This window comes from Hemiscyllium ocellatum, chromosome 17 (genome assembly GCF_020745735.1).
Source record: "Hemiscyllium ocellatum isolate sHemOce1 chromosome 17, sHemOce1.pat.X.cur, whole genome shotgun sequence".
Lineage (NCBI taxonomy): Eukaryota > Metazoa > Chordata > Chondrichthyes > Orectolobiformes > Hemiscylliidae > Hemiscyllium > Hemiscyllium ocellatum.
In genome coordinates this window covers 55,871,352-55,880,381 of record NC_083417.1, presented here as the reverse complement: position 1 = coordinate 55,880,381, position 9,030 = coordinate 55,871,352, and the positions used below count along the sequence as shown (strand labels likewise).

General features: G+C 42.5%; 1 protein-coding gene across 2 annotated transcripts in view; it reads left to right on the top strand.

Moving 5' to 3' along the window:
* The first annotated feature begins 516 nt into the window (after positions 1 to 516).
* The window catches only part of fhod1 (formin homology 2 domain containing 1), a 312,470-nt gene continuing 303,956 nt past the window's right edge, over positions 517 to 9,030 (top strand). The window contains exon 1 of one of the 2 annotated variants that reach the window (XM_060838185.1): positions 517 to 1,021. In XM_060838185.1, the coding sequence (XP_060694168.1) occupies positions 857 to 1,021 (165 nt within the window). In that variant the 5' untranslated portion in view covers positions 517 to 856. The remainder of the gene's footprint in view (positions 1,022 to 9,030) is intronic. The other variant, XM_060838186.1, reaches the window with a different exon arrangement.

Below are 9,030 nucleotides of genomic sequence, written 5' to 3'. Positions count from 1 at the left end.
TTAAATGAATTTCACAATGATCTTATTAAAATGATGCCTGGTTATTTCTGAAGATAGTTATTTCCGGCAGGATGTCTGAAACAATAAAGCACAAACATTCTCATAATAGTCTCAATGTTATGATGCTTTAAAAAAAACACAATGTCTTGCAGCAACTTAAAACTAACTTGTTAGGAAAGAAGTTCCATTTTTCAGCTTCTTTGGTGTACCTTAGTAATATCTGAATCTTCATGTTCAAAAAAAATCCTGTTAAATGCGGGGAGGAAAAAAATGTGCACAATAAGATCCCGGAAAGGTGAATGATCAGATTTCTTCGTGATATTAGCTCAGGGGGAGGCGTTGTAGGCAAAATACTTGAGGAATTCCCACTCCAGCAGGCAATCTCAATGTGTCCGTGGAAGATTTGCAACCTCCCACCAATTCGTTGGACACGAACTGAAACTTCAACTCGGTCTTGCACGCAAAGTATTAGCTCCCTGTGGGAATGTGCTCTGCTGCCCATGACTCACTATTTACGCCAGTGCTGGGAATACAACAGGTTTTGTTGGACTCAGTGCCTTGTTTATTTTCAGACGACCGGTCGTAAATGACAACCAGCGGGAGCAAATTTAAAAATAGCGCCGTCCTGAAATGTGAAGAGAATGGGCTCAGTCAGTGACAAGTCGCCTCCGTTCCCTCTTTAAGCCGCTGACTGACTGAGTCTTACTTCCGGGTTGCGTCAAGGTCTGCTTCGCTGAGATAGCTCCTTCAGGAATACAGTCTGGGATTAGGGTCACTGTCTAACACACACACACTCGCCGGGACTGTGTCCTTTACCAACTCGGTTTATGTGCAGTGTTAATGAAGAGGTTTGACTATGGCGACTATAACGTGCAGAGTGCAGTATCTGGATGACACGGACCCGTTCGTTTGCACCAACTTCCCTGAGCCCAGGAGACCGCCGACCTACAACTTCTATGAAACCATCCCTTTAATAGAGCAAGTGGCGGGAGTTCACAAGCTGCTGGACTCCCCGCTAAAGGTAAGCTTCATTCTGAGGGCAAGAGGCTGACTCATGGTTCGCCCTGGACTTTTTAGACAATTGTCGATAAACACAGTATCGCCCCCACCCCATCCCGGGTGGAGGTTATTGCCCTGTTGCTGCAAAGCTCCTCTACAGGTGTACTCATAGGAAAAGGGGGGTAATCCTGGCTCAGGGAGCTCAGCTTTCTCATTACCTTTCACTGTCAGTTCCAGTTAGACCCTCTGTGTTCTAAAATAAAAAAATGTCATCCGATTTGAATTTCGTAACTGACTTCCTCTGGTTAGACACTGGGTTTCTTTTGAACAATGGGGGGGGGAGAAACCTCGAATGTCCATAAACACTTGAAAGCATTAAAGGGACCGTTGCCCCCTCTCCCCTCTCCCCTCTCCTTTAAACATTTGAAATGGCTTGGACACTCCGGATTGTGCAATTATCATTCGAAAGGTGCCAGCATCTCCCAAGCAGTTTGAAGGGGATCCTTCTGGCAGCCAATTCTGTTCTTCGTTTCTATTATCCTCCCTCCCTCTATTGGATTGTTTTGTTGAATCTTTCTGCCTGATGATTGTGAAGTCCTTTTAAAAATATATTCTTGTTGGTGCATTGAGCAATGTGGCAGCTGGAATTCATGACCCCTCCATACTGCTAGTTGGAATACCCACATCTTGTGTTGTCTGTAATAATTGGGTTTATGCTCGAAACGTCGAATTCTCTATTCCTGAGATGCTGCCTGGCCTGCTGTGCTTTGACCAGCAACACATTTGCAGCTGTGATCTCCAGCATCTGCAGACCTCATTTTTTACTCGTAATAATTAGCAGTCAAGGTCCTGTACAAGTGCAGCTAGGGCTATAGGAAGGGACAGGACGCTCGAATGTCAGATTGCCTCAAGTCAGTGAGTTCAACCCCCACCCCGCCCTCTTTGACAGTTGACAATTTAAATTCACTTTGATGTCAGTAAAACCATCGTGAAACAGCTGGTTTGTTGGCAATTCCAAGCTGTTCCAGTGGTATCCTTTTGGGGCAGAAGCATGCCATCCTTACCCTGTCTGGTTTATTTTCCAACTCCAGACCCACAGACTTTTTATTCTAACTCTTGAATGGCAGTTTTAGATTGCCAGGTCCTGGCTCAGTGCTGATGTACAAAAGAGGAATATTGTGTATAACAGACATCTGGCGAACATATTGATGGCTTGGCACACTTTGTAATCTACTGTAACCACAGTATCCTAAAGGCATTGTTGATACAGAATGACCGTGGTGGGAAATTCATTGTTTTCCTGTACACTCACTTCCATGTTCTTGGCTTATTTGGACTGTTGTTCAAAAGCAGTATTCCTGATTTTAAAATACCATGTTAAATGTTTGTTGTTCATTGGTAACATTCTTGCTTCTGAGTCAGAGAGTTGTGGGTTCAAAGCCCACACTTGAGCAAATAAACAGGGCAGTCTTGAGGAAGTGTTGCATTGTGTGTCACCATTCGGAACAGTCATTCATCTGTTCTGTCAGGTGGATACACAGGATCCCATGCCGTTATTTGAAGATCTCCCAGTGTCTGGGCCAATGTCAGTAAAATGTTTGTAGTTCACAATAATTAAATGCTTCTGATATCTTGCTGAGTTCTGCTGCATCTTATAAGACGCATTTCATCTTGCACTCAACTAGGCAATTCACAAAAAAAATACTGATTTAAGGGGGAAAGCCAGTGTTTATGCTTTGAGAGGAGAGTGCTGTTTGCTTGGCAAGAAAACTCTGATCGATAGAGGCATTGTGATGGAGAATTCAGCAGTTAATGATGATTGACAGATAACTTCTTCCAGGTTTTGTTTAAATTTTAAACCAAACAGGTTGACTTTGGTTCATTTCTCAGAGCCATGCCACGACGTGTTGAAGTGGGACCAGTGCATGTAGGTGTTCTTTCCATCAAAAGAATAGGACCCTGTGTATTAATAAATTCAGCTTCCAGTACACGCAAGGGTGTTAGACTGGAAACCCACCTGACAATCCTAATTTGGTTGGCAGCATAATTCTTCACACACTCAGGATTATCCAGCAAATGCTGTCTAATTCAAGAATGCCATCTAATGTCAGACTCTGTATTGCAAATGTGGACTGGTTATATATGGTCAGTGCCTTGCTTGTTGGGAAAAGCTAAAGAAATGTGCTGTTTGAAACAATCTTTTGAATGCAAGGCCTACAAACCTGGCTTCATACCAGCTCTGAAATTTCTATACCCCAGAATTTATTTGTGTAATAGCAACATGAAATACCTGAAGCTCAAACATTTTGTTATCTTACCTGAGGTAGACTGAGGAGTTTTCAGGAACAAAAGTGATTGTGTCTCACATAGTGAGACACAGGCAATGAGAGATGTTCTAATCCTGCAGGATGGCTTTGATACTCTTATTTCCACATGAAATACAGTGGACGGTCTGTTTGTGAGGTTGTCAATAAGGCCAACTTTCAATTGCATGGAATATACCTTTTGGCTGTTCTGAACAAGCATGTTACAGACCATAACCCAACTAGTCCATGCTTAGGAAACTCATGACACTATCCAATATTAAATGTGATTCTGCAGTGAGAGAACATTTGTTGGATAATGCATGACAGTATAAATGACAATTTTGCCCTTAAATAAAATCTCTTACAAATTGTCCTCTTGAAAGCAAGAGAAAAAACTTTGACAATACACATTTTTCAGCAATAACTGGAAGTCTTTTCTTTACTTCAGATTCCATGTTCAATATTGCAAAATGCTTTGTGGCTTTTGACAGTTTTGTTTACTTACAAGGAGGTGTTTGTGAATAGCAACAGTGACTTTCCTCACCTACTCCCTTAGAATATAATTCGTTCCCATTGCTGCTTCACTGATAAAATGGTTGAGTAGATAGACTTCCTAGTGTCCTCCCCTGTATGATGAACATCTGATATATAACCTTTTGCCTTCCTTCTAATTTTCTGACTGGTGACTTTCTGTCATTAGTTCCTTCTATAATTAGTTACCATGTAACATCAATATGTCTGTTGCCAATAAACTGTTCTGAAGATTAATTTATAACTGTCACATGGTTTGGCACTTTGCTATGAGGTAGTGAAGTTGCACTGATGTGAGATGGTCAGTGCAGCTGAACTCAGGCTGTGATTATTGTGGATCAACTTGGAATAGACAGCTTCAACTTCTTTGGTATCATTTATAAGCACTAATAAAGGTAAATAGCCTGCCCTTATATTTCAAATGTTAGAAAAGAGTCAACTGTTAGGTCGTTGGTAGCTGGAGGCTAAAGGACAAGTGTTTTAATTTGCATGCAGGTTTCTGCTCTGCTATAACCCGTGGAGACTAGAGAGTTAATAAACATTGTGTTTCCTTTGGGGTTGTAAATGTTCTGTTTCTATTTGACATATCACACCTATCCTGGCTCCAAAGGAGCTATCCTTCCTCATGCTACTTTCTAGCTCTCTGTCGATAATCTGACGTGACAGCACTATCAGTATTTTGTTTTGTAGTACTTCAGTGAAGCAAATTCATCAATGTTATTATACTAAAGCAACTTTATTAATATAAATTGTATTTCTGTAGACATAAAAAATAACTTTTGTTGTTAATTTTCAAAATATGTCACACACCTGTACCCAAAAACGCATTATCATCAGCTTATATCCACAAACCTATGAGGTCACAACTAAATGATTGTATATTTATCTCTATCACAGCCACTGGCACCTCAAGTAATTCCTAGTATGTGAGACTCTTTGAACTGTCAGAATTAATCTCCTCCTCATCTTTGCGGCCCTTCTTTCCCCTTTCTAACCCCCATCTTCCTTTTACAGCCTGTGATAATACAATGGCTTTAAGAGGTGTATTTTGACCTTTTTATGATGAAAGACTAAGACAGAGGTGGTGAGCAGACTGCTCAAAGCCAATAAAGTAAACAGCTTGTGAGGTCTTGGCTTTGTTTTAAAGTTAGACCAATAGAAGCAGTCTGAAGCTTCCACAGAACTAGGAGCTTTAGTTTTAGCTTTCAGCAGCAGTTACTGGGGACTTGAAGCTGGATGTGAAAGCTCTTGTTCCTCTCACTGTTACACTAACAGCTAGGGTTCTGTTCCTGCTGCTAGAATTTCATGTGAGCTAATGTATTTCACTGAATTTGCCTTTGCCAAGGATGCACTTATGGGATGTTACTATATTGGAACAATTAATTCACAGTGGTTCATACTGTATATATTATCTTGTTAAACATTTCCACAGAATTACAATTAAGCCGATTTTTAAAAAAAGTCTGTATTTTAACTGCTGTGTAAAAATAAAGTTTGTTTTGCTTAAAGTCAAGTAGTTTGACCAACAGAATTGCATCTGGAACACAACATCTTTCAAGTCAGAAAAAGTTAGGGTCTGAGTTATCATCGTAATATATTTTGAGGGGGTTTGGTCCAGTCCAATATAAACCTCTCATATCCTTTTCAGCTTCTCTGCCACTTCTGCAGCCCTTATTTCCCCCTTTGCAACCCTTATTTCCAACTTGCAGCCCCTCTCTCCCCTTTGTGGCCTTACCATCTTTACCCAGGTGTGTCCTCAGTAGCGCCTCATCCTCTGGCCCAGCCGCCTGGCCCATGACTGACAAACTGCTTCTTGCTGCTCTTCCGATCACAGGCAGCTGCTCTGACACATTCACTGTCAGCATCAGCTGCAAACTGGAGAGAGAAGCAGCTTCTTACTGCAGAAGTAACCCCGCACAGATTCTGCCCATTCTTTTGGGGGAGGTTAGGTGATCTTTCACTGGCTGTGCCTGTAATTAAATTTTCCTGGGCGTTTTAGGGGGTGAATTTTCCAAACTTCCCCTGTGTATTTTGAGTGTTGCCAAACTGTTGCCACAATATGTCGATGGTGGAGGGAAAGAATGCTGAAGGTTGTAGATGGGGTGGGCTGCTTGGTCCTAGATGGCATCAGGCTTCTTGATTGTAGTTGGAGCTATCACACCCTTGGCTTAGGCCCCCTAATGCTGGACAAGATTCGTGGGGATCAGGTGGTATATTACTCACAGCTGACAGCGAACCTCCAATCTTGCTATTAGAGCCTTTAATCTTTTTACAGCTGACCCCAGTCGGGTTCAGGTCAATGATAACCCTCAGGATGTTGAATGTTAAGGAGGGATGATAATTATTGACTGGCAGTTTGTCATGCAAACATCACTTGCTAGCCCAAATCCAAACTTTGCAAACAGGTATCTGAAATGAAGTGTTTTGACAATGTTTTCCTCAAAATTATATATAAATCTATGCACTAGATAGGTCCATCATTAAATTGATGTTATATTTGTTATATATATCTCCATAGTTTATGCTATATAATTCCAGTCTCTTTGTTTGCACTGACAGCTAAGTAATCCTTTAAGACCATTAGACATAGGAGCAGAAGTCAGGCCATTCAATTATGGCTGATAAGTTTCTCATCCCCATTCTCCCACCTTTTCCCCATAACCCTTGATCCCCTTGACAGTCAAGAACCTATCTAACCTATCTATCTCTGTCTTAAATATATTCAGTCACTTGGCCTCCAAGTGGCAGCCTTCTGTGGCAGCGCATTCTATAGATTCAACACTTGCTGGTTGAAAAAATTTCTCCTTATCTACATTCTAAAAGGTCTTCCCTTGACTCTAAGACTGTGCCCTTGGGTCCTAGTCTCTCCTATCAATGAAAACACCTTCTCAACATCCACTCCGTCCAGACCATTCAGTATTCTGTATGTTTCAGTTAGGTTCCCACCCCCCCTCCCCCCCACCCCACACCATCCTTCTAAACTCCATCGAGTATAGACTCAGAGTCCTCAAGTGTTCCTCATATGTTAAGCCTTTAATTCCTGGGACCATTCTCGTGAATCTCCTCTGGACATGCTCCAGGGCCAATATATCCTTCCTGAGATATGGGGCCCAACACTGCGCACAACATTTTCGCAATATGTTGATTTTTTGCTTCGAGTTCTTCACAGTATTCTGTTGGCTCTACGTGTGTACTGATATATCCAGTCCAGAAAACTCTCATTTTTAATTCCTGACCAGTACTGAGATCGTAAATGCTTGGGAGAATGTCAGTCACTTCAGTACATAGGGGAGTACATAGCTGTCTTCTTGCTGATGTGGTGTCTGGAAGTTCTGACTGTTACTCATTTGGTTTTGCTATTTCTGAAGAGATCTATGAAATAATGCAAGTGGTTGCTGCTGGGATTAAGTCATAGAGATGTACATGGAACCAGACCCTTCGGTCCAACCCGTCCATGCTGACCAGATATCCCAACCCAATCTAGTCCCACCTGCCGGCACCCAGCCCATATCCCCCCAAACCCTTCCTATTCATATACCCATCCAAGTACCTCTTCAATGTTGCAATTGTACCAGCCTCCACCACATCCTCTGGCAGCTCATTCCATACACATACCACCCTCTGCGTGAAAACGTTGCCCCTTAGGTCTCTTTTATATCTTTCCCTCTCACCCTAAACCTATGCCCTCTAGTTCTGGACTCTCCGAATCCTTTATCCTATCCATGTCCCTCATAATTTTGTAAACCTCTATAAGGTCACCCCTCAGCCTCCGATGCTCCAGGGAAAACAGCCCCACCCTGTTCAGCCTCTCCCTGTAGCTCAGATCCTCCAACCCTGGCAACATCCTTGTAAATCTTTTCTGAACCCTTTCAAGTTTCACAACATTTTTCCGATAGGAAGGAGACCAGAATTGCACTCAATATTCCAACTCTTTTCTCCCAGTCATCTTCTATCTTCACTGGTCCATCTTTCCACTGATGAAGCTAGTCACCTGACATAGACTGCACCCCGTCCCACCCCCAACTCTAAGCACTTGTTGATACACTTTATACTCAATGGCTATTTTATTTTGATTTTATTGTCACGTGTACTCAAGTACAAAAGTGCAGGAGTACAGTGAAAAGTGTGTAATGTTGCCATGCAAGGTGCCATCTTACATCCAAGTACCTAGGTACAGAATCTTAAGAACAGGGTAGAAAGAAAGGATGAAGTTAAAAGTTACACATTGCAGACATTCTTAGTTTTAGGTAGAAAATAAAGGAATAAAGCTGAAAGTTCAAACACTTTCTTGTGTGCTTAGCCGTGGTGGGACCGCACTTCGAGGAATCACCTGAGACTGGAAGCCTGCACCGAGGCCATACTGGGCTGAGAGACCACCACACTGGGCTGTGATAGAAATCACTTGTTTGAACATCAACGAATAAACGACAAGTACTCAAGGTGGCCACATGGTCACTTCTACCGTGCCTATTGCTTAGCTTGATGTCAGCCATTTTGTTTACTTCCTGTTGAAGTAGCCTTTTCCAAATAGTTTGATAAATGAAAGGGGTACATGGAACATATGAACCTCTCGACCCGCCGGTGTCATTTCAGGAATGTTGTAACCTCAATGCCGGGGAGATGGTGACATATTTTCATCCACCCATTACATTCCCAGTTACCTTCACGCCTGCCCCCCCCCCCCCCCAACCAGCCCCAGCCCCCTCCCATTTATCTCTCAGCCCCCTTGGCCCACAAGCCTCATTCCTGATGAAGAGCTTATGCCCGAAACGTCAATTCTCCTGGTCTTGAGATGCTGCCTGACCGGCTGTGCTTTTCCAGCACCACACTCTTTGACACATATTTTCATATCACTGGAATAGTAATCCAGGACCCAGGCTGCTGTTCTGGGGACATGGTTCAAACCTCACCAAAGCAGATGGTGACATTTCATTTCCATCAGACACAAAGCTCTCTTCCTCATGCTGCCTCTATCATTGAATAACTGAGCCCTTTTCAGGTTAAGAGAGTGTGATATCAATGTTTTATTTGATGATGTACTTCGCAGATAAAATAGTGACTGTACTGACATTTAATCTCCATCTTTCAGAGGTTTTGCTCACTCTGAGAGTTGGCTCTAAGGGAGCTGGATCAGTGTCAAGGACTTACCATGTATTAATAAAAGGTAACCTGGTGCTGGGACATTGGCCTCTGT